The sequence below is a fragment of the Alosa alosa genome, chromosome 6 (assembly GCF_017589495.1).
Source record: "Alosa alosa isolate M-15738 ecotype Scorff River chromosome 6, AALO_Geno_1.1, whole genome shotgun sequence".
Taxonomy (NCBI): Eukaryota; Metazoa; Chordata; class Actinopteri; order Clupeiformes; family Clupeidae; genus Alosa; species Alosa alosa.
Genome location: NC_063194.1, coordinates 27512936 through 27538485, shown reverse-complemented (window position 1 = coordinate 27538485; position 25550 = coordinate 27512936). Strand labels below are relative to the sequence as shown.

General features: G+C 41.8%; 2 protein-coding genes across 5 annotated transcripts in view; one reads left to right on the top strand and one right to left on the bottom strand.

Annotated features, from left to right (window-relative positions):
- odad4 (outer dynein arm docking complex subunit 4) overlaps positions 1-25550 on the top strand; it is a 48730-nt gene that overhangs the window by 9198 nt on the left and 13982 nt on the right. For both annotated transcript variants that reach the window (XM_048246777.1, XM_048246776.1), the window contains exons 5-6: positions 17928-18084; positions 18918-19142. In XM_048246777.1, coding sequence (XP_048102734.1) covers positions 17928-18084; positions 18918-19142 — 382 coding nt within the window. The remainder of the gene's footprint in view (positions 1-17927; positions 18085-18917; positions 19143-25550) is intronic.
- Positions 27-25550, bottom strand: part of LOC125296715 — a 92221-nt gene continuing 66697 nt past the window's right edge. For 2 of the 3 annotated variants that reach the window (XM_048246784.1, XM_048246782.1), the window contains exons 2-5: positions 2704-2862; positions 1238-1333; positions 1035-1118; positions 27-482 (exon numbers count right to left, since the gene is read on the bottom strand). In XM_048246784.1, the coding sequence (XP_048102741.1) occupies positions 171-482; positions 1035-1118; positions 1238-1333; positions 2704-2736 (525 nt within the window). In that variant the 5' untranslated portion in view covers positions 2737-2862 and the 3' untranslated portion in view covers positions 27-170. Of the gene's footprint in view, positions 483-1034; positions 1119-1237; positions 1334-2703; positions 2863-3538; positions 3626-25550 lie in introns of all 3 variants that reach the window. The other variant, XM_048246783.1, reaches the window with a different exon arrangement.

Below are 25550 nucleotides of genomic sequence, written 5' to 3'. Positions count from 1 at the left end.
AGGCATTTTACAAAACGGTGTGTCCATACCATGTTTATTTCTGAGGAAACACGTAAAACATTTGGCACTGAGCATATATGCAACTCTTGCTGGGAACTGCCTAAACAGACAAATGTAACTTCACTTTGACCAGAGGGTGAAAGAGAAAGGACTCAACAGTCTACAAACATTTAGTGCAAAAGCTTTGTTTTGAGAGACCTGATGCGCCGTGAGCATCGGGACCCAAGCTCAAAAAAGATGGTCTGAATTGCTTCGAAGGTATACTTCAACAATTTTGGATATTCAATGTTTATGGCATACAAAAGGCCAAAGAGGTATGCAAAGGCAGTCTGGAGGTCAGGTAAGTCATGCAGTATGATGCATCCTTCCAACACAACAGCTACATCTCGCACAGTTGGTGATGTGGAGGCATCATCATCTTTATAGACAGTCAGAATGCCAACAGACACACCTTGGACCACAGCATTCGCAGGGTCAGTCTCCTAAAGAAATCAGAAACAATATTAAATACAAAGCAAAACAGTTACACCGATATTCTACCATCATTATGCTACGGACTTTTCCATTCAACTCCCAACTCCAAAAGCAACCCAGTAGAGTGTGGGAATTAAAGGTATTATCTGGAGTGGATCCACCCGTGGGCCTGTTGTCTCTTTTGCCGAGTGCTGCCGATAGGTATGAGAACGATAGAATTTCATGCAGGGTTGACCAAATAGCGAAACGGCAGCCAACTCTAACCGAAGAGGGCATGCAACTCATTGCTGTCGTTATGATAACCATCAACAGCACTCAGCAGCCTCAAAGAACAGGGATATGGACTGACTCTCCAGAGTGTTCCTTTAACGTCACTGAAACTGGCATTGTGATATGTGTTTGGACAACATTCATGAAGAAAGCAAACACAGGGATCTGGGAATGGTGTAGAACTTTGTGTTTTAAGTACATGCAACCCCATGATAGATTTAGCTCTGTCACAATCTAAAAGGGACAGATGCTAGAGCATAAATACCATCACCCATTAGTATACCAGTTACCAGAAGTAGTTTAACATCAATCCTTGCAACACACATCTGGACTGATGAACCGCTCATGGAATGACAGAAAGTGCGTTTGAGCATCTGGGGATATGTTTCAAAGTTTATTATGTTCAAAATTATCAGAATTCGCTTAGAAATCATATCATTGGTAACACCACAGATACATTTTTTAAAGTCTATTAAACAAAGAAATCACTTACCAAACACTTCAAGAAAAACTTTGATGTGTCCTCACGGATGAAGATGGGTAGTCCTCTCAGAGCTATTGTCTTTCGTTGAGATGCAATGTCACTTGTCTAAAAATAATAACAACACACAAATACAAACACCATTCACATAGTGCAAAACTGAAAATAAACAGTGTAAATGAAATGAAAAATTAAACTGTAGATATTAAATGTAAAACGTGTTTGTTTAGCTGTTAACATTTCTACTGAGGAAGTATGGAGTGCTGCTGGAGTTAAGCTACCATTTTCAGCATTAATTATTCATAAAATATGACATTTTCATCCAAGTCATTAGTATGGAAAAACACAATGTTCTCAGTCTAAAAGTGCAAAAGTAAATATTACATTTATCATCAAGAGAAATGATCCATAATACTGTAAATTCACAATGCTAGTAAAAAAGCAAGTGAACTGCTCTTCAGAAAATGAAAATTTGCCAGAGCACCTTGCTACAGGGAGAATGTTTTGTGGAATGGTAACAATGACCAACATGGCACTGAAAAATGAAACAAACAATCTGCTCCCTTTGTATGTGCAGTTGATGGAACATCATGACTAATTTGATGCCTTACAGACAACCTCCATCAAAAATAATTCCCAAGTTTATCAACATTTCAATAGCCTAATGACCTTAACCAGCTGCTACATCAACATCATTCTCAACACATACTAGGAACATGGAAATAGTGTCATGGGAAAGATACCTCTTGTATACTGGGCAGGTTTGATTTAGTTATCAGTAGCCCAGGCTTGAGTGTAGGTTCAAACAGGATTAATGAAAAAAGTTCACTTTTGCCACCAACATTATGTAAAGTATGGATCAATAAAGACAAAACATAGTCATCACTTTTGTGCTGTCAGCTTCAACATACTGAGTTTGGGATTTAGGTCACATGAGTGAGGCAGCGGCCATATTTAGGGACACCGAACATAAAGTGATTACTAATGGGAACATAATTGCTCACATAACTGTCCATTAGTTTTGTTCACCTCTGTGACAATTAATTAGCCTAGAAATCTAGACGCACTCTAGCGGCAAAAGTTTGAACTAGCCAACTAGCTCCGCTGGTGGGAAAACGCATGGGACTCGCATTGAGGATAGAGCGGTCCTATTGCGTGCAGAGGGAATTTGAAAGACAACCGATTATCCCGCCCCTGGGACTGAGCACTGCGAACGGTGAGTGCCCAGACCCTACATTTTAGTGTGGTTCTGGCTCGTCAGGCTAACAATTAATGCTACCATTAGTAATATTGTTTTTGGCAAAGTTCAGGGTCCCTAAATATGGCCGCCGCCACACTGATGTGACGTAAATCCCAAACTCAATTGTGTTTATCTACACTAGTGACTTGGATGAGGCTCATAACCAATAAATGCAGAAAACTAGGCAATTGCAAAGGAAAGAGTTCACATACATAATCAGCTTCAGGCACTTACTTACCTCTTCATCAAGCTTATCCAGGAAGTCTTCCATCTCTGGACCAAATGTTCCCTTCTTTGCCCAGTAGAGTTTTAATAGGTGAAGCACATATTTGTCAAGTGATGCACGGAAAGTGACCAGGAGGTTCTTGCTTGTGATCCGATAAAACTCTTCAGAAATCTAAAAACATTGATTGAACAAAACCATGTATTTGATGCCATACATCAATATAACAATGTCTAAAAGGATCTGTAGTATAAACCATCATGTTGCAGTTCATCTGTGGCCTAAACCTTGATTAAGTCAAACTTTAAAAATGCATTCTAGGAACATGCAACACTGTTTGCATAGAAAGAAACAAAGCAGCCAATTTGTGTTCACATTTTCATCAAACTCTTGTACTTCATCTGCGCTAACATTATCCTGTGATCCTCCTACTTCATTATCCTGTAATTCTCCTACTTCAAAATTAACTTGTTCATCATCATCATCATCATCATCATCATCATCATCTGCATCATCTAAAGTGCTGCTTCTTTCTACAGTTCGATAGTCTTGAATTGAACAATTTCTATGATTTCGACTTCTATGGGAAGTAAAAGTGTGACGAATGTTTGTTTTAAAAGTACATTTACGTATGGGACATTGCACAGTTTCCTGATTTTGTAAGTGGTGTCCAAGATGCTTTCAAAAATCTTTCCACTGCAGGTCTCTCTAAAGTCACATAGCTCACACTGAAATATTGAACTTGGTGTATTTGCAGTCTCTCTGTGTGATCTCGAAAGGTGTGATCTAAGTGCACCGGGTGTTTTGAACACACAAACACACGCCGTGTAAATGCACGGCCAGTGATCACCTTTGTGACGGAGGCGACAATGTTTCAGTAGCAACTCTTCAGAAGAAGTGTCAAACTTACAAAATTGGCAATGCATGCATACCACTTCTATAACACAGAAACACAAGAGACACAAAATATTAAGACATTTTTAGTAATAACTTACACAAATTTTAACTTTTAATGGGAAAAATGTATGTCTGCACTGCACATCTAGTAGGCTATGACTGGTAAACTAGATTTACAAAATGCTCAGATCAAAAGTATGTCTACGATTGTATCTTGTATTAATATTATGGTTGTTATTAGTCAACAACTGTGATATTCTTTATAGTATTCCGTGTAATTATTATAATTACTTATTGAATTGCATCGTTTTACTATGTAGTCTACAGATAACAATATTAGATCAATGTAGATAATAAACTGAAGCCAGGTTGAATTTGGCTTGAAGGGAGGATGGCTAACTATAGGAAGTTAGTTAGGCAAACTAACTTACACTATGCAGTTTGTACCCTCACAGCTCTAACTCATTACAAAGTTCATATTCCATGCCTGATGCACCGATGTCTTAGCTAAACTTAAGTGAAGCAGGCCTTCTCACGCCCGTTGTCAAAGTCCCACTACTAGAGTTAAAGTTACTGCACACTGGTGACGTTACTGCATGCAGACATTGCCAGTCACCCAATTTAGCATGTAACCTGCTAACTAACGTTACTATCATTTCTTCTACTTGGAAGATCCGTCTCCCCAATACCTTACTCCCCCATTAAAGCACATTTAACGGTTGTGCATAATTTAGAGTAGGCCTATGTAGCGTAATTATTTCAGAAATTCTACAAAGATGGCCAATGCATAAAACCCCATCTATAAATTCATCTTAACGTGTTAAATCGCCGTTGTTAGCTAACGTGGCAAACGTGTCTAGCGAAGCTAAGGTTAACAACAATGTTGACAATGCCAACTTTTCTAACATTCGTCTGAGATGATAAACGTGCTAACTAACTGAATCCTTCACGCATTCAAGTACACAATAGTGATGGGACATTCGACACTGAGGCACCGAAGCTTGTATCACTCCCGTGAAGCAAATTGTTTCGACACAGTGTGTTGGAGCTTGTATCAAATTGGAATAAGCACGTGACTGGTGACGTCCGAAGCTTCGAACGTCACCGAAGGGTTTTGCTGAATTCGAAAGTTTGCTGCTGCGCTGATACCCAACAGGAGCAACACTGCTGTATTCTCTGTAGCCTACTGCTGTAATTTAACAAAACCTGTGTCACGTGTCAATCATTGTTGCTAAAGAACTTTTTAAAGTTTTAAAGTCAAATTTCAAATATTTTTTGTTATTGCATAAGCCTAATAAAAATTCCTTGTATAGTGACTCACGGGGTTTGAACCCACGTCGACAGATTTATCGTCCTCATCACTACCTCTACTCTATCGTAGGTATACGGCAAGAATGGATGTTCATGAACTATTTATTTCTAACAACGGCCTGTTTACTTCTAAAACACACTACCTAAATAATGCCTCTTGGTTATGAGTAGGCTATGACAGTTTATTGGATAAGGCCTACACTTTATTTATTTAAAGTAAATTGATATTGCCACATAGCAGACGGCTGCATTTCTTGCTGCAGTTTGTTAACACCAACTGAACACACGTACATTCAAACGCTGAACACACTAGGCTATATTCAAACATTATACCCTAGTTCTAATTAATTTATCTAATTTTCAGTCATCTCATGCCATGTGTCCATTCTGTCCCTCATGTTCATGTTGTAAGCTTCGTTCGGGTGTGTCGAATTCATAGCCGCTGTCATTTCTGCTGACCACCAGATGTCACTGTGTTGTCTTCGATGCTTTGATGCTTCGGATCATTTTGCGATACAATCAGGAAAAAGTTTCAAAAGCTTCACAAGGCTTCGTTCACCCATCACTATGGTATTAACACGTCTTATATCAATATAAACACCACTTACCAAAAAAGACAAGGCTATGTCCACCGCAAGGTAATCAGCAAAATCCACAGGCATGAAAAGTCATGTCCACAGTTGAACTTGTCAACTTGTGAACTTGTCAAGTAGGCCCCTGCTCAGAGGTACGGAAACCCCATAGAGTACTGCAACGCACATGCCTGTGAGGCTGAAGTTCTTACAACTCAGAAATCTTTGATACTTTGATTTTAAAATTCTAGTGAGGTCATTATGGAGACAAGTGTGTTAGGTAGACTTGGTTTTGTTCATTGTAAGTGGAAGCTCTTGTTTCTAAGTCAAATAAATTCTAAAATCTATTTAAGAGCAACAATTGCCAGTATCCTCCTTTTTTTGAGTAGTATTGAGACATCCTTTTTTTGAGTAGTATTGAGACATCTCCTTTGTCCCTAGAGCCTTCCTCTGTGGAATTTCTAGATATTGAGAAATATGATTGTTGGTCATCACATAGGGCAAGAGGGGTGACTAAGGGGCTTTGCGATGTCCATATCTCTGATTATATTAACTGGTTGGATGGACTATTGTTATGGGTAACCCTTACAGAAATTTCAGGTTTCTGGCGAACAGTTGCCGCAAGTTTGCGGCAAGGTCATATTTTCACATGCAAATTAGGTTTCTGGCAAACAGTTGCAGTTAACTTATGGCAATGTTGCAGCAAATTTGCAGCAATGTCATATCCAAATTAGGTTTGCCGCCAGAAGTTCACTGGAGGTTTGCCATTATTGACCGTTCGCAAAACCCCGCCCATCGAACGCAGATGAGCCAATGGCAGTCCAGTAGCTCCATGCAGGCAGACATGGCCCATCAACTTCACCTTATGGCTCCATAGAAATGTATTGGGAGCCTTGATATTTGTCCGGTTTTATGGGATTTTATAGTGATATGAGTTCAAAAGGACAGTCAAATGATATGTGGGATTAACACAATACCGATACACAGAAAAATGCCTTTTAATCTTGATTAAGTTTTCTGTAATTATGTTAAATCAGATTAAATTCTCTCGTCCCAGATCTCCACTATTTTAAAGCAAAGGGTTAACATTACTCCTTAGCAAACTATAACGAAAACAGTGCTCCACCACATCTGTGGATTAAGCCACACAGTCAACTCTAAGTAAGTAAGATAAATAAGGATGTTAATTGTTTAGAGCATTGCCAGCATTATATAAAATGATGCCGTCAATGCTCTAAGCAAGACTTGTAGATAACTAACGTTAGCATAGTTAGCTAACTGTGCTAATAACGTGCTAGCTTCGTCACGTCAGAGAAGCATGGGGCTGTGCTATAGATCAGTGGGCTGTGCACAGTAGTATAACATTTATTCACCATATAATAATAAAGTTGAAGTGGCTCTGCAATTTAGGCTATGTTTCCGTTTTTTTGGCAGCACCATGTTCCTTACATGACATGGCCCAGTGTCCTAACATGCATGCAAGTCTATCTAGCACAGCTAATATTAATATCAGTGAATCACACTCGCCTCCCGTTTAAGTTTGTCATCCAACAAAGCTAGATATGAGTTTTTATGTGTCTCCATGTCATACTGCAGTCTTTCAACAGATTGTAAATGATTGAAAATTAATTTAGGTCTGTGGCTCTCTAAAAGACCCTCTTGTGCTGTAACTTTTACAGAGTCTTAACAGCTACTGTACGCTACTGTACCATTGAATTTCTAGATTTCTAAACTCTCTGAGTTTGACGGGCTTAGTAACAATAACTAGGGGGCGTGGCTTTTGCAAACGGTCAATTGGCAAGTGTGGTGGCAAATCACTGGCGAACATATTTGTGACTAGTGGCAAACTTCTCATTGTTGCCAGAACTTTGCTGGAAGTTTGCCTATAGCTATGGAGTCAGAACAACGCCAAAAAGATTGTGTGCCCGTGAAAAGATATTCACATGTGGAATAGAGTTTTGTCTTCGAGAATATGATTTGCACAAGTGTAGAACCGTTTTGTAACTGTGGAATTAATTTGTCTGTGTGCAAAAAAAAATACGTACCTGCAGAAATATTTTGTGCACTTGTGAAAAACATTTGTCCACAGGGATTTAGTTTGAATGTGTGTGGAACAGCTTTATAGCTACAGGCATGGGAGAAGTGCGACATCTATCTTTCGTGTGCAAACTGCATCTACGAAGCTACTTTTTTACAGACACGAATTTTGGCAGTGTTTTGTCGTCGTTTCTGAAGAGCCAATCAGCGAATTTTGGCACTGTCTTGAAAGTTTCTGCAGAGTCAATCAACACATTGCATCGCCTACTGACTAGCCAATCAGGGGATGTCCTGTGTCACATCTCTCGACCAGGGTCGGCAGGCACAGCGCTAGCGAACTTAGGTCTTAAATCTAACAAGTTATGCCTTTTACAACAAGGTTTTTGATGGAGAAGTGGTGTTTAATTTCCATAATCTTTGTTTAGTGAACGCATAAAACCGTCAGTTTGTAGGCTAAGCAAGAAGACTAAAGAATTATGATCTTTGAGTTTGTTTATTGTTACCTAGCAACCGAGGCTTTAAGTGTTAAAAATGATTGCCGTTTCAGTGTATACAAGATGTGCCGTACCACAGATGTTAGAGGAGTTATGGCAGCCGGATGAATAAGGCGAATAGTGAGGTAGGACTAGGCTATTTGCTGATTATGGGTTGGTTGTGTTGCTTGGGCGGTGGCGATTAAAACACAATAATTCACAAAGCTGTCTTCTTTTAATGTAGGTATACCTTCATCAAAGGCTATAGGCTTACTTCAAGCCGGGACAGGATAAGTCTATTTGAGTCTATGTGCGAGTGGAAACCATTATTATTATTCCATTCTCACAGTTTTATATGGGCTTATCATGGTAAAGTAGCTTATTATCAGTTGGATTTATTTTCTCCTCCAAGGCAGTGCTTCACGTGTGCGTGCGTGAAGGTGAGAGAGGCTGACGTAAAGGAAGAGTCCGGCAGAGTAACATCAGTTGAACTTGTTACAATTAGCCGTGGAATGCAAGGGCTTTTTCGTAATGTTTGCTGAGCCTATAGGAGTACAGTTTTCCTAAACTGCATTAAAACGTGATCCCTATATGAGGCGTTCCTGACTGTAACGTTGAAGATATCAATTTGCGGGTTGCCTCGGGTGGGGTTGATATTTAATGCACATATTGGTAGGTCGGGTGGGTTGGTATAACAAACTCTTATTTGGCTACTTTTACAAGCTTTTGTGTTGGCATGTAAATATCCAGTCCAAAACTAACATTGGCAGAATGATTGATGCTGGACTTGAACCAAAGATCCTAATTTTAACTCTTAAACCCTCGGTTGTTAGGTTACGATAAACAAACTCAAAGATCGTAATTCTTGATTCTTCTTGCTTAGCAAAAAACGGTTTAAACGCATAAAAAGACGGTTTTATGCGTTCACTAAACAAAGATTATGGAAATTAAACACCACTTTTCCATCAAAAACCTTGTTGTAAAAAGCATAACTTTTAGATTTAGATTTAGTTAGATTTAAGACCTAAGTTCGGTAGCTATGTGCCTCCCGACCCTGATCGAGAGATGTGACGCAGGACGTCCCCTGATTGGCTAGTCAGTAGGCGATGCAATGTGTTGATTGGCTCTGCAGAAACTGTCAAGACAGTGCAAAATTCGCTGATTAGCTCTTCAGAAACAATGACAAAACACTGCCAAAATTCGTGTCTGTAAAAAAGTTTTGTAGCTTCGTAGATCCAGTTTGCACACGAAAGATAGATGTCGCACTTCTCCCATGCCTGTAGCTATAAAGCTATTCCACACACATTCAAACTAAATCCCTGTGGACAAATGTTTTTCACAAGTGCACAAAATATTTCTGCAGGTACGCATTTTTTTTGCACACAGACAAATTAATTCCACAGTTACAAAACGGTTCTACACTTGTGCAAATCATATTCTCGAAGACAAAACTCTATTCCACATGTGAATATCTTTTCACGGGCACACAATCATTTTGGCGTTGTTCTGACTCCATATATAGCGGCCAACAATGGCAAACTTCTGGCAATATTTTCTAGTGAACTCATTTGTTTTCCACAAATCAAGGTAAGGGAACATCTCTTGATTTCTGTTTTGTGTTTAATAATTGGGTTTATTACTTGACATTGATGGCTCTTTTCCATTACGGACCAGGCTGGCCCAAGGCTTTTCCTGGGTCTTATTACACGGCTCTTCAGAGTGCTGCAGAACGTTCCATTCACATGAATGGGCCTTCCCAACGTTCGGGCCTATGTTAAATCTACATAAATCACCGGCAAAGCATTTAATGACCGCTGTCAATGGCAACGGGTTTTGTGCTTCTGATTAACGTCTTTCATATCACTACGCAAGGACTGGAACTTCATTCAAACGTGAAAGCAGACGGTTGATCAGCTGTGTTCTAAAAAATGTTTGATTCAAGTTCAGCAGCGTGTGTTGCGAACTATTTGTTTCTCAGAAAATGCCACGATGAACGGTAACAAATAGGCTAGGTTATGTCGGCTAAAGTCATATCGTGGGGAGTTTATTATTTCGTTTTGGCAAGTAGCCGTATAATAAGCAGGATAATGTATAGAACGCCGGTCATTACTGTGAAAATAAGTCCCTTCAGGGCGGAACAAGACCCCTCCGCTGCGCGTCGGGGTCCGGTTCGCCCTGTCGGGACTTATTTTCCCAGTAATGACCGGCGTATCCCTTATCCCTTACTTAAACACCGGTGTTTGGCCTTAGCTAACAATGCTAGAAACTTCTAAACATTGCTTAGCAACGACACCGCGAGCATACGTCAAATTAATTGCAAGGACATTTAAACAAGTAACATTGTAAGAACCTGTATCCTTAATTATTTTACAGTTTTTATATATATGTAGATCTTTTTCTTAGGCAACCCTAAACAAATGCTAACGGTCTATTTTTATGAGGTTTTACCCCATAGTGGGTAGCACATCCCCAGTGCCGTGAATAAAGCTACAGTCTCACACCTAATGGCGGCCTTACATTGTACGATTTTGGTCTGTTTTCACAGTCGGCGACTAAATTTCCAAAGTCGGACAGAAATCATGGGAGTTGTACTGGAATCGCGGCGCGCTCCCATCAACTAGATCGTTAAGTGTAAGGTGCCAATCTTAGCGGTTTTAAGTCAGTCGGAGTCAGTCCTTTTCTAGTTTTGCCGTTACGACAATATTAAACATGTTTGATATTATCGCAAGTCTTTCTAGTCGTGGCTCATGCAAATAATGACATGAACTATAAAAACCAATAGTGACCTCTCTTCAACACCAAGCAGGAAGGGGCAAAGTAGGCGACAGCTGTAGCCTATATGATTATTTGTTATTCTTATAATATTTGTCATTTCTTATACATATTTAGTCGGCTCTTCCACGTGACAGAACAACTCTATATCGGTTAGGGATTGTGAGAGAGAGGCTTTGCAACCCCCAACTCACATTTAAGGGATGGGCGTGTCCAGAAAACTCCAGTGGTTGAAGGGTTGGCAGACAACAAATAGCTCTCGAGTTTTAAGTGATAAAGGTGCAGGTTTATTTACAGTGCGCAGGTGCAATATATGAAATAACAAACAAACAAAAATACTTTGGAAAAGAAAAGAAAACCGGCCATCATAGGCATTACAAACTCACACATACAGCCTCGCAGCAAGCTGACGCAGTACTCTGCCATTCCAAACTACTTCTTCCATTCCACTCTCTTTCTCCCTTAAATAGGCCTACCAATCAAAAGTGAATTGGTAGAGCTCACTGTCCAACAGGGTGTAATACATAAGGAATAACTATAGACCTTTTCCATACACATGCATAATATATATGACACAACACATAATTTTACCATACAAAGTATATAAATGGCCACACATATACTTTACATACAGACAGGTACTTTACATGCAACAATCAGAACAAATAATAAACTAATTAAACACACGCCAACTCACCACCCCCGCGCCAAACAACCCACTTTCCACTGTCCCGGGACAGTGAATAAGGAACTGGCTCCAATGCGGTTCGTGTTTCCCCAGGGGACCAGTATTCGGACATACCCAGCAGAACGTTGGCAAACAAGATGCGTGAGTGTTGTGTATGTTTCAAAAGTGAGTTTATTGCTACTACGGAATGAACAATGGAGCTGAATCAGTGGGTACCTCACTGTTCGCTATGTCTGTTGATAAATAAATGTAGTAGACTGAACTGACATGCATTGTGGTTGTTTTAAATGTAATGTTTGTAGCGTCGCTAGCACGGTAGGCTTTAAAAACCGCCGGTCGGTGTATGTGATGTACGCCGGGAACTGTAATCAGTGTATATGCTATGTGGGAGCTCTGGGAATTAAGGCTCACTAACGGTGGGACCCGTGAAAGCGAGACCTTCGCTTTTCACATTTCTTCCCCCCTCAGAAGGCTCGTCACTAGGGTGACGAGACAGGAAGTCTGCAACAGGGTTCTGTTTCCCTGCCCTGTACTGAACCTGAAATCTGAATGGCTGCATGGACAAAAACCATCGGGTTATGCGTGCATTTGAGTCTTTCATTTTCCCAACCACTGCAATGCCCTATGGTCAGTTTCAAGTATAAAGTCTCTACCCAACAGGTAATACTTAAAAGTGTCCAAGGCCCATTTCACTGCCAGGCACTCCAGCTCCACCACAGAGTACCTGGTCTCACGGGGAAAGAGCTTACGGCTTATGTAAGCCACAGGCTTTTGCTGCTCCGCCTCCCCTGTAGAAGAACCGCCCCCAGTCCAACTCCAGAGGCATTCGTCTGCACAGTAAACTGTCTCTCAAAGTCCGGACTCTGCAGCACGGGCTCACTGAGCAATGTCCTTTTTAAGTCCTGGAAAGCCCGTTCATGCACCTCCTCCCAACGGACCTGTACAGCACCCGCCTTCCGGGTCAGATCGGTGAGAGGTGCTGCTCGGGTAGCAAAGTTCGGGATGAACCTCCTGTACCACCCGGCAAGCCCCAAGAACGACCTTATGTCCTTTTTGGTCTGGGGTCGCGGACAGTCCCGGACAGCTTCGACCTTATCCTTTTGAGGCCTTATCACCCCACCTCCAAGAATGTGTCCAAGATACCTGACCTCCTGTTGAGCCAGGGCACATTTTTTTGGCTGGATTGTCAGCCCTGCATTGTGAATGCGCCGCAGCACCTCTGCCAAATGTTCCAGGTGCTCCTGCCAGGTGGCGCTATACACAACTATGTCGTCCAGATATGCCGCTGCAAAGGTACCAGTGCCCTCCAAGACCTGGTCCATTAGTCTTTGGAAGGTGGCTGGCGCCCCCTGCAGGTCAAAAGGCATAACCTTAAACTGGTACAGGCCTTGTGGGGTACGGAAGGCAGTGTATGGCTTAGCTCCCTCAGCCAACGGGACCTGCCAATAACCCTTACAAAGGTCCAAGGTAGAGATGAAGTGAGCCCTTCCAAGGCGCTCTATGAGGTCCTCAAGCCTCGGCATTGGGTACGCATCAAAATTTGACTGAGCATTGACCTGCCTGAAGTCAATGCAAAACCGAATGCTCCCATCTTTCTTTGGCACTAGGACTACTGGGCTGCTCCACCCACTGTAGGAGCGCTCAATGACCCCAAGCTGCTTCATCACCTCCAACTCCTCCTGGAGTGCAGGCAACAAGCATTCAGGGATTCTGTACATCCTCTGTCTCACCGGCCGGGAGTCTTTCAAGAGGATGTCATGCTCCACCACCGAGGTACACCCCGGCTGCTCTGAAAACAGGCCCTCAGGCATGATGGCCTTCAATTCCAACACCTGCTCAGCAGTCAGGTGTGAGAGGTCCAACTCAGTGGCGGCGACACCCGAAGGGAAAAACTGCTCCGGAGTTTCCTCCTCCTCCACCACTGCTTGCACCATCAGCTGGTGGCTGAGCGGCAACTCCCGTTCATGCCACTCCTTGAGGAGATTGACGTGGAAGACTTGCTTTGTCTTCCGCCTCTCTGGCATCTCCAACTCATAGGTCACCGCCCCAGCTGACGGTGTAATCCGATAGGGCCCCTGCCATCGGGCCAGAAGCTTGTTCTCCGGCGTTGGCAAAAAGCAAAAGAACCTGCTGTCCTGTCTTGAAGGTCCTCTGCCTTGCTGACTTGTCGTACCAGCGAGCTTGGGTCTGCTGGGCCTGCTGCATGTTCTCCTCCACAAGACTTGCCATCTCCTCCATTTTGTCCCGCATTCTGAGGACATAGGTGAGCAAGCTGTGGGTCTCGGCAGGCCTTGGCCTCACCCAGGCCTCCCGCAGTAAATCCAGAGGGCCCCTCACCTGGCGCCCGTACAAGAGTTCAAAGGACGAGAACCCAGTAGAGGCTTGGGGCACCTCCCTGTAGGCGAAGAGGAGGTATGGAAGCCATTGGTCCCAGTCTTTGCCGTTGGCTGCAACAAATTTCCTCAGCATACTCTTCAACGTCCGGTTATACCTCTCCACCAGCCCATCAGTCTGAGGGTGGTAGGGAGTGGTCCGTATTCCCCTTATCCCCAGTAAACTGTACACTTGTCTGAGTGTTTTGGATAGGAATGCCGTGCCCTGGTCTGTGATGATCTCCTCTGGAATGCCTACCCTAGAGATCAACTGAAGCAAGACACGGGCAATCGCGCCAGCTGTGATCTTGCGCAAGGGGAAAGCTTCGGGGTATCGGGTAGCATAATCACACACAACCAGGATGAATCTGTGACCTGACTGCGTTCTCTCCAAGGGCCCTACTATGTCCATCGCTATTCGGCTGAATGGAATTCCAATAATGGGAAGTGATTGCAGAGGGGAAGGCTTAACCTTATGGCTGCTGGTTAGCTGACAGGTGGGACAAGATTTACAGTACTTTTGTACCTCACTGTATAGCCCTGGCCAATAGAACCGCCCAGCTATTCTCTCCAGGGTTTTAACATTACCCAGGTGTCCTGCCCATGGGATATCATGGCCTAAGGCCAGCACATTGTCTCTGAGACCTTTTGGGACTACCAGCTGCTCAACACCGCCCCCTTCAGGTTGGTGGTACAATAGGCCCTCCCGGATAAAATAGTGTTCCCCAGATAAAGCTGTGGCTAGACCTGTCTTCTTGCCCTCTACCTCTGTCACTTTACTGAAAGGCTCAGTTAAAGACTCATCGTCTTTCTGCAGATCACCAAAGTTACTGGGAAGCTCTGACCAGTCTTTTCCTGTAACCTCTGGAACTGGTCCCTGCTCTCCCATCTTCTGCACTATTCCCTGCAGTTTTTCTCGTCGCCTCTGTCTGCGACTCTTATGCATCTTGACACACTCAGGGGGGCTAATGTCAGCATGGCTATATGGCATGTCTAGTAGTGTTGTCATATCAGGAGTCTTCTCTGCCTCAGCCTGTGCTTGGGACCGTGTTACCACCATGCTAACTGGCTTGGAGGAATGCACCAGTAGTATCAGCACATCCTGCCCCAACACTACAGGATGGCTTAACCCCTTCACCACACCAGCCGTTAGACAATAGGCCTGTCCTCTGACCTCAAGATAAATCTCTGCCACAGGATAAACATGCTCGTCTCCATTGACACAGCAAACCCTTAGTTGCCCATTCCCCAGCTCATCTGACCTCTCTATCAGATGAGGCTGAACTAAGGTCTGTGTGCTGCCTGTGTCTAGGAGTGCCACTGTAGCTCGGCCATTCACCCTAACGGGGGTAGTTTGGACTCTTCCAACATACTGTCCAGCTTCCTTACCAGGTCTAGGTACACTGCACATGCTTGCTCCCTTGGCTTTTCGGACGGGACAGTCCCTAATCATGTGCCCTGCCTGATTACAAAAGTGACATATGACACTGGCTCTATTCAGGGGGGTTGTATGTGCTGGGGCCTGTCTAGGCTGTGAAGTGGAGGGAGCAGGGTAGGTTTGCCTAGGATGTGTGGTAGAGGGGGAAATGTAGGTCTGTGTGTCAGGTGTCCTACCCTGCCCAAAACCCTTAGGACCAACTCCACCACTGTATCCCCCAGACTTACCTCCGGCTAAAGCTCTGGAACCAGAAGGTCTTTGGTCCTCGACGAGCACCCTGGAATGCCTCCACGAGCTCTGCAGCTTTCTGGCCTGTAGTCGGGTTGTGCTCCTTCACCCAAACATGCACCTCCGGAACCAGGGAACGCAGGTACTGCTCCAGGATGAAAATTTCTCCTATCTCCTCCACAGTCTTCCCTGCTGGTTTAATCCACTTTCGATAGAGGTCCTTCAGGCGATTGTATAACTCCCTAGGGGTCTCCCCTGGTCGGACTTCGGGATCTCGGAACCGTTGCCTGTAGATCTCCTCGTTGATCTCATACTTTGCTAGTATGGCCTCCTTAACATTACCATAGTCCATGGCCTCTACCATGTCCATAGCCACATAAGCAGCCCGAGCCCGCCCTGTGAGATAAGGCACCAGGTACACGGCCCAGTCGGCTCTCGGCCACCTATAGGCCATGGCCAGTCTCTCAAAGGTGGTGAGATATTGTTCAATGTCATCTCCTTCCTCTAGCCTAGGCACTGCTGCCCTGGTCCAAGCTGCTGGAGTCGGTGCGGCTGGGTCGGGTGCTGGATACTGTGGGGCTGCTGGAGGTGCCGCTGGAATCTGTGGATCTGCTGGTGGGAACCAAGCATTGTCTGGCACCGGCTGCCTATGTCCATCATCGTCGCCCCTCCGTTCAGCCTCCAGCTCGTCTCTAAAGCTGTTCAGCTGGACTTGGACACTCCGCCACCTCTGCTCCTGCTTGAAGGCCTCGCGCTCCTGGGTCTGTAGGGACTTTGTGATGAGCTTATACAAAGAACCTAGGTCAAACGCCTCTGGTCCTCCTTCTGCTCCCTTCCCAGCTCCTGGCTCTCCTCCTTCGGTTCCGTCCTCACCATCATCACCGGATGGCTTCTCTTGCAGGCCCTCCTGGGCCAGCCGTTTGAACGACATTGCCTGCCTCGTCAGTTATTGTCTCTGGACTCCCTTCTTCTTCAGCTTCCCGGAGGGCGCCACTATCCCACCACTGCCACCAATTGTGAGAGAGAGGCTTTGCAACCCCCAACTCACATTTAAGGGATGGGCGTGTCCAGAAAACTCCAGTGGTTGAAGGGTTGGCAGACAACAAATAGCTCTCGAGTTTTAAGTGATAAAGGTGCAGGTTTATTTACAGTGCGCAGGTGCAATATATGAAATAACAAACAAACAAAAATACTTTGGAAAAGAAAAAGAAAACCGCCATCATAGGCATTACAAACTCACACATACAGCTCTCTCAAGCAAGCTGGACGCAGTACTCTGCCATTCCAAACTACTTCTCCATTCCACTCTCTTTCTCCCTTAAATAGGCCTACCAATCAAAAGTGAATTGGTAGAGCTCACTGTCCAACAGGGTGTAATACATAAGGAATAACTATAGACCTTTTCCATACACATACATAATATATATGACACAACACATAATTTTACCATACAAAGTACATAAATGGCCACACATATACTTTACATACAGACAGGTACTTTACATGCAACAATCAGAACAAATAATAAACTAATTAAACACACGCCAACTCACCACCCCCGCGCCAAACAACCCACTTTCCACTGTCTCGACAGTGAATAAGGAACTGGCTCCACGCGGTTCGTGTTTCCCCAGGGGACCAGTATTCGGACATACCCAGCAGAACGTTGGCAAACAAGATGCGTGAGTGTTGTGTATGTTTCAAAAGTGAGTTTATTGCTACTACGGAATGAACAATGGAGCTGAATCAGTGGGTACCTCACTGTTCGCTATGTATGTTGATAAATAAATGTAGTAGACTGAACTGACATGCATTGTGGTTGTTTTAAATGTAATGTTTGTAGCGGTCGCTAGCACGGTAGGCTTTGAAACGCCGCGGGTCGTGTATGTGATGCACGTCGGGAACTGTATGCGTTTATCAGTGTATATGCTATGTGGGAGCTGCGTGTAGGGAATTAAGGCTCACTAACGGTGAGACCCGTTTTCACAGGGATGTCACGCATGAAACAATGCTGCAGAAACACGAAAATATGGCTTTGAATTTAGTAGGCCATCATTTCAGTTCCTGTTGATATCTATTGCACGATGGGTAATAATTTAAAGGAATCTAGTTGCAGTCTTGTAAATAGTGACCCTGCAAGATCCCCAGTCATTGCAAAATCATAGTCTGTGACTTAAAACTCTTTTACTTGTCTTTAGATGTGAGAGGGTCTGAGACTGTAGTCTTTCAAAAATCTTTTCCAAATCTTTGCAAATCTTTCCAAAGTCTGTCAGTGTAAGGAGGGCTTCAGTTGTCTTGGGTTTTTTTTAACCACATACTCATTAGCACTGTACTAGAGGAAATTGCACACTCTGTATTCTGAATTAACTTTATTAGAAATAAAGTGCTAGTTTGCATTACAAGTAAACTTGTTTACATATTGTAAATAGACATTTTCATGTATTACTGCAGATGAAGAAGAATCGTGCCAAGGTTTTAATCTATCCTCTAAAGAAGGACGACAGGTTGCATGGCCAGAAGACTCCAAAAGCTGAGAAGACAGCCAAACAGCTGCTAGGAGAGCTGTATAGTGATAAAGAGTACCTGGAGAAGCTTTTGAGAGATGATGGTATGTTTAATTGCCTGCATCTGCTTTTGGCAGTGATTATACTGACCTGAATTCACAGTGACAAAAGTCAAGAAGTGTGTTGTTCAAAGCCTTTCTTTTTAGTAAACTAGTGTTCAAAAGTAGCCCGGGTGTTCCCATGCTGCCTTGCACGCGATTTGATTCACGCTGCTAAGGCAGCCTGGAGACCATGGAGCAAATTTTCGCCTGAGATAGGGAACCAATCACAGAACAGGTGGGAAAGCAAGACGATGATGAGCTACGCACAGACGCATTTGATAGACATCCGTGGCACCCAATAAACGGATCTGGGCATTTTTTTCAAATACGAGAAAATGAACGTTTGGTTCCCAGACCACGTCTCATTGAGAAGTGGTGGCACTAGCCAGGCTAGTTCAAAAGGCCATTTGACCCGACAACAAAAATACGGTCAATCTTAAAAGTGGCACTTACATTGTAATTATGCTTTTAAACAAAAGTTTGACCCGGGTACATTCACAAAAAGACCCTAGGTTGCATTTTGGCGAGAGTTATGCTTTAAGAGAAAAAGTTTGTTTTGTGATGTAAGGTAACTTATTCAGACCAGAACTGTTCCCCTTTTGCTCCCATAGAAACAAATTACATTGCTCTATCTTCGTCAGTAATCAAGGATCTTTGGCCCTAGGTACAGCATATAATAATGACTTACAGTCAGACATTTCTTTTGAGTTTGAACACTTTACCTCTGCCACTTTGTTATTCCAGTATAAAATGAAAGCTGAGATGGGAAGTCCATTGCTCCTGCCGTTATGATGTCTTTTTTTCTTATTATGTCAAATATGTATGTTTTTCTTTAGACCTGGTAAAAGGAAGGACCAGCAGTGGGGAGCGTTTGCAGGACCTTATTTTAAGTTGTATCTCATATTTGGACACACGCACAGAGTTCTGGCAGCAACAGAAGCCCATTTACGCCCGTCAGCGGGACCGGAAGCTTCTTCAGCAACAGCGGAAAAATACTCGATACAATCCCCTGTCTGACCCCACACGCTATGTTCTTACCAACCTGGAGCAAATTGACAATGGTGGGTCTGAGCTTTTAAAAAGTTACAACATTTTACAACTCTTGATTTACATGACCTAGTCTTCATCATAGTCACTAAGTCAACAATTATTATATTTATGTTTATTTTATTTAGCCAACACTTTTGTCCAAAGCGACTTACATTATATTAACATTAAAATGAACAGTTAACCCTTACGTGCCTGACCGTTCAAATTTTGTTACTATTGTAACGATGACCAATCGAGTAATATGTCAGCTGTCCAATGACTGATTTTATTTCTGAAATCTTCCCCGTAATGCTGACAACATGAGCTTTAATTTGATATGATTGGTTAAGAGGTTTATGGCACAAAAATGTTGGATACTTGAAGATGAGTCATGAAAAAATAATGTCACTTCAGTCGACTTGGACATTGAAGTGGACAGCCGGACGGCGTCTTCACTTCGGGAGATTATATCGATTGATACCCACACAGCTGGATAAACTGAGGTAAGATATATTTTAAATCAGTTCTAGTTATGGTTCATCTTAATTTGTAGTCCTAAAATTATGTTATTTGACAGTAATATGCTTTCTCATCAGCGTCAACATTATGGCATTGCGGGGGCTAGTGCACACCTTGTAAACTTTAGCTAGCTGCATTACTCTGAACTGCTTGCAATATTCTCGTTTGGTTTTGATGTCAGTTATTTTCATTTGACAATTTCATTTCAAAACCTGTTAGTATATAACCTAAGTTTGTTTTCTAGTACCAATTTGCTTGTTAGATAAGCATTATATTGGCAAGTCAGTATAGCATACCAAAGCTGAATACATCAATGGGCGCCGCGTTTCTAAGTTGCATTACGTTCTCTGACATGAAATAAGTTGAGCGATATTTTTAATCCTCTCAATATGTAGTTCTAGAAAACAAGATGTGAAATCACATATTCTGTCAGAAATGCAATTACAGTGCATGAAAATGCACTGTTCTGTTATACAATGTCTTCTTCTTCTTCTTCTTCTTCTCCTAACCAAAATTTCTGCATCTAATTCAGCTTCAACCATTTGACGTAGAAACTTTGTTCAAACTTTGTAACGTAGGTCTTGAAAAGGACACTTGAGCAATGTACTTTTCATTTCTGTAAACTTTATACTTTTTGAAATATTAACAAAAATCAAGCTTATTTTTCCCCATAGACTTTGCAATGGCACTGTGACCTCACAATGAGCTAATTAAATTGATTTGCACCTGTATCAACTGCCAGCTGCTCAACTAGGCCCCCTCAAAGAGTCAATTAAGCTGACTGCACCTGTATCAACTGCTTTCTGCTCAACTAGGCCAACTGTCTCTGTGCCTCTCCATTCTACAAGGATATAAGGCACATTCCATCCAACTTATCTTGAATTTCCCCTGGGGATCAATAAAGTATCTATCTATCTATCTATCTATCTATCTATCTATCTATCTAACTTTTTATCCATCCATCTTATTTAAACCATTCATTTATCCACCCATTAAACTATCCATCAACATCCATTAAACAATCTGCCTATCAACATCCAATAAACTGTCTATCAACATCCATTACACTATCTACATTCAACTACTTCAACTATCTACTCTGTCTCAGGCTTTAAGGCTCTCTTAAGACATATATGGCTCTCTTTAAGACTACAGATCCTGTTTCCTCTGCCCACAACTGTTTCAAAATAAAAGTCCGCACTACAATAATTTCCTTATTAAGTAATTTAACCAATTAAACAACTCAACTTTTTAACTGTTCAGCCATTCCAACTGTCAGTTATCACCAACAATGACTCCTATGACTCCCGATCAGACAATCAGATTTAGGGTAGCTAAACCCATGTGTAATAAAATGACTTTTCATACTTCTAAATATTTTGAGTTACTCAGAATGCTTCAATAGTTTAGGCTACCTCTTCTTGTGTGTGTATGTGCATACATGCACACATCTGTAGTTTTGTGATTTTATTTTTTAAATTAATAAAGGTATTACATTTGTATGATTTTGCTGTTGTTTCAGATGGAGGATGACAAGACCTACACAGACCTTCTTGCAACCCTCAAGAGGAAGAGGGAGCTGACTGCTAATGAGCTTGCGCTCACAATGCTGAAGACCATGAGGGGATGGGGGAAGAAGGTATAGATTTAGGTGGCATGTATAGGGTGGTGCAGACTGCCACTAAAACACTGTCTGAAATAGACTTGTTATGTTTTTTTTCTCACGTTATTGTCTCAGGTATATTATGTGGTATTACCAACCGGAAGGGGTGGGAGCTTGTGCAGGCCGACGTATGCAAACAGTGCAGGGGCATGGGACGAAGAGGACCCCAGAAGAGTTTCACAGGTTTCTGGGATTGATCATTTACATTGGGTTCACTTCCCTCCCTAATATCCATTGCTACTGGGGAACCAAGTGTCTGCAGGGATCATAGGCGAAATTGTTTATGTCGCGTAATTGTTTTAAGGCTTTGGCTGCCTAGTAGATCCAGCTACAGAAAACAAATCAAGATTGTCTTAGAAAACTGCATTATTTGATGGACCACCTCAAAAATAATGGGGACATGAGGTGGCGTAGAAGAGGGTCATGTCTTAGCAGTACAGTGGAAGGTCCAATTTCCACAATGCGAATGATTTGACTGATGTATGTAGACTAGTGAAGAACAATTCAGTGGTAAGTGATTACATGATTACAACAAATACATGGGGGTGTTGACCAAATGAGTACATAACTAATACATAAATAAGTACACTGTTTCTCCATTGACTTTGCTGTTGTCAGTAGTTTCTTATTGTTTCAAGTTTGTTAGTGCAATGCAGAACTGGTGTTGAACCTAGGTTTTGTAGCTACAGCCAGAAAGACTTTGGGGAAAGTCTATCACAACAGCTGGCAGGCATTTATGTCAAAATTTCAGCCTCACCTTCAGCTGCTCTAACTACTACTCTGTCGTCTTTCCATCAAGTACATATTTCTGTACAGCAGGAGCCACAAAACAATTGTTGGCTTTGTTATAAAAAATGTACATAATAAAACTAAAGTAGCTTGTATGGCCCCGGAGTATAACAGTAGGCGACTTTGTTATATTGGTAAACAAAATTGCTGTCAGATTTGGCATTCTGCAGAAGGGGATGCGTTTCGTAATGAGTCATAGCGCTTCTGTGTTCAACCTTCAGGTTCCCCAGCCCACCTTTCCCTATCCTCCTCTGTGTGTGTGTGTGAGAGAGTTTGTGTGTGTGTGTGTGTGTGTGTGAGTTTGTGGTATATGTGTGTATGTGTTTATTCTCCACAAGCTTGTTCTATGTAATCGACTTTCAAATGTTTAGAACACATTGCTTTTTGAGTGATGTTGAAGTTGATTGTATTCTTAGCTTTTCATAAATAATAATACATTTTATATATGTATATCGTTTTCATAGTATACGGATTTATATAAGGAAGTTGTATCTGTTTAATCAAATGTATTTTATCTCTTTTCCAAAATGGTCTTCTGTATTACTGGTAAAGTATGTTTTTTTTTACGTCATTCAGCATTTGCTTATACAAATAAATGGTTTATTCTTATAGACCAAATAAATCTAAACCATTGTGTCTGACTTCATTATTAGTTTTTATGCATACTATGTTATTGGTGAGAAAAGAGAATGTAAATTCTGTCAACATTCTAAATCCTGTTTCCTGCATTTTTTACACTGATCACTAAATTTATCATAACTTTTGAAAAGTTAAGGATATTCCAATTCAGTCTATTTTGTTAAATAACCCACAACTTGCTGAACGTCATACACTCTATATTTTTCTCTATCTTGTAGAGAAATATGATGAAAATTCATTTTTATGTGAATGAAATAAAATTGACAAATTTTGGATATACATTGGAGAGGATTTTCATTACTATATCAACATTACCATATGTATTTTACATCATTTCATAGAATCCTTCTGATTACAATGGTATGTATATCCCATTGATGGTATGTATTATACTCAATAAATAATTTTTTTTGTGTGAGGAGGTCATCCAGCAACAAAAATGGAATGTCTGGCACGGGCACAAAAGGGTTAAATAGTAAAATCAAATCGCCTAAAAAATACAAATATTACAGACTGATATTAACAGAATAATGAACAAGATGAACAAATAAGTCTTCAGACGCTTTTTGAAGATCCTAAATGCTCTATCTCAGATGTCGTCAAATGGCGGACCCCGGTCTGAGTCCGGACCCGGACCATAATAATTTAGATTTTCAGAGAAGATTTCAAAGCTGCGCTAAATGTTTCGTAGGTTAGGATAACAGCATTTACTTCAGTAGGTTCAGGAACCATCATCTCGCTTGCTGCTACTCAGCCAGTGAAATCTGTGCATTCTGATTAAGTCGGGGGCAATTATCATGCAAAACTGTGACAGTCATAGTGTCAACTAAATACCATGGCATTGTTTTGGCGTTATGGGTGTGACACTTTTGCGCAGAATTGCCCTGGACTGACTCTTATACATATTCTGAGACAGGTAATTGTTAAAAGCGCCAATTTGAAGCACCTAGTGCCAATTTGAAGCTAGGCCTACCCATTCAACAGTGAACTGAGACCACAGAATATTTACGATTTAATTAAGAAGGCAATATGATTGATCCGCCACAGTCTTAACACATCCATTCACTGCCCAACAACTTGATGTTTCTTAAAGGTTTCCAGGATTTTGGGTCAACATTAAAAAAAAAAAATTAAACTTGCTGATTGATGGGTTCAAGGAACTAGCTGTGGAATATATCCATCCTTGTCTCAGCTCAAATCTTATTTTAAGTTCACATTAAGAGTTATTTGTACACTTATCACTTGTGGTTTAGTGTCTAGTTCTATTTGAAAAGAGCATCTTTGATAAGTATTATTAGGGGTGAATAACTGTTCTTGTGGTACTACCACCTTACAAGCCCCATACTGAGCCATGCATATTTAGGTCATAATTTATATGCAACAACTTATTTAATAACTATGAATACGGGGTAATTAGGAGCTTACATAGGGGACATTCTTAATTAAGGGTCTAGTAGGGGTAGAATAAGGTCTTGCAGAATAAGGTATTAATTAGTGACTTATAATGACTAACAAATGGCTAGTATGCTACTAATATACATGTTAGTAAGCAGCTAATTAATGGTGAATATGTGTGTCTTAATATAAAGTGTTACCATAACATTTACATAAAACAGGTACAATTTGGCATAGGAAGGTTTGTGATTACAGATCTGAATTGATTATAGGAAAGTAGAGAGTTAATTTTGATGCTACATTTAAGATTACTAGTGCAGTGCCTTTTCAAACATGCTATTCCTTTAGCCCAATTACATGCTTGCAGGTAGGCCTGCTTTAAAAAAAAGGATGATAGGGAAAAACATAATTCCAGGTAAGCATTCAATAATGAATACAGATAATTTAATAATATAATAAATGTGAAGTGAGCAGAATTTAAGCATGGCTGCATGTGACATTTTAATCAAAATGGCAGTATCCTAACAGCTGTTTTGAGTCAAGGCTATATGCTTAGCCTATTGAATAACTTGATGATAGAGAAAACAAACCATTTTGTGGAATAATGAATTATCATATGAAATTTGCAACGATGTGATTCAAAAACAGTCTCTGGTGGCCTATAAGTGACATCACACTCTGTCTGCCACTCGTTGCTTGTCGCTGGTTAAGCTTTGCATGTGAGGCATTCTGAGACGTTCTTTAATTCGGAACCATTTTCGCTTGTTTCAATTTAGGACCTTGCAGTTGGAATTGTCGTTTGCTTATTCAAAGTCTAAAGACAGTCCAAAGTAGCCTGGGCTATTCGAAGTGTCTGTTTATTGCACATCATTTTTTACGTCGCTTTGAAGAGCCACTGCCTACCTGTCACTGCAGACCTGTGTTGTTGCAAAATCCGCGGAGTCATTTTATGCAAGCAAACCGCATACAGGGGGTCTTTATTGTTGAGGTCAGACATGTTAACACATCTTGCACTCGCTTAACTTTGTTGCAAAATCCGGCGAGTCATTTTATGCAAGCAAACCGCAAACAGGGGGTCTTTATTGTTGAGGTCAGACATGTTAACACATCTTGCACTCTTTTAAATTTTTACCCGTGTAACACTGATCCAGTTCTGCCAAAGACTTGCTTCTATCCTCACTGGTAGCTTACAGTACAGTGCTGTGTGGGAGGGGGAGTGGCTAGCGGCGAAAGCCAATGTGTGCTTCTTTTACCGATATATTTAACAATATTTTTTGCATTTCTTATTCAAACAACGTCAAATTTGGCACTGCACTTACTCATGCCCGTAGCAAGACACCTGCCAAGTTTGAAATCAGTCTGACAAACGGCCAGCGAGATATGCGTGCCACAGACATTAGGACAGACACACAGACGCTTCTTGCTTTATAGATAG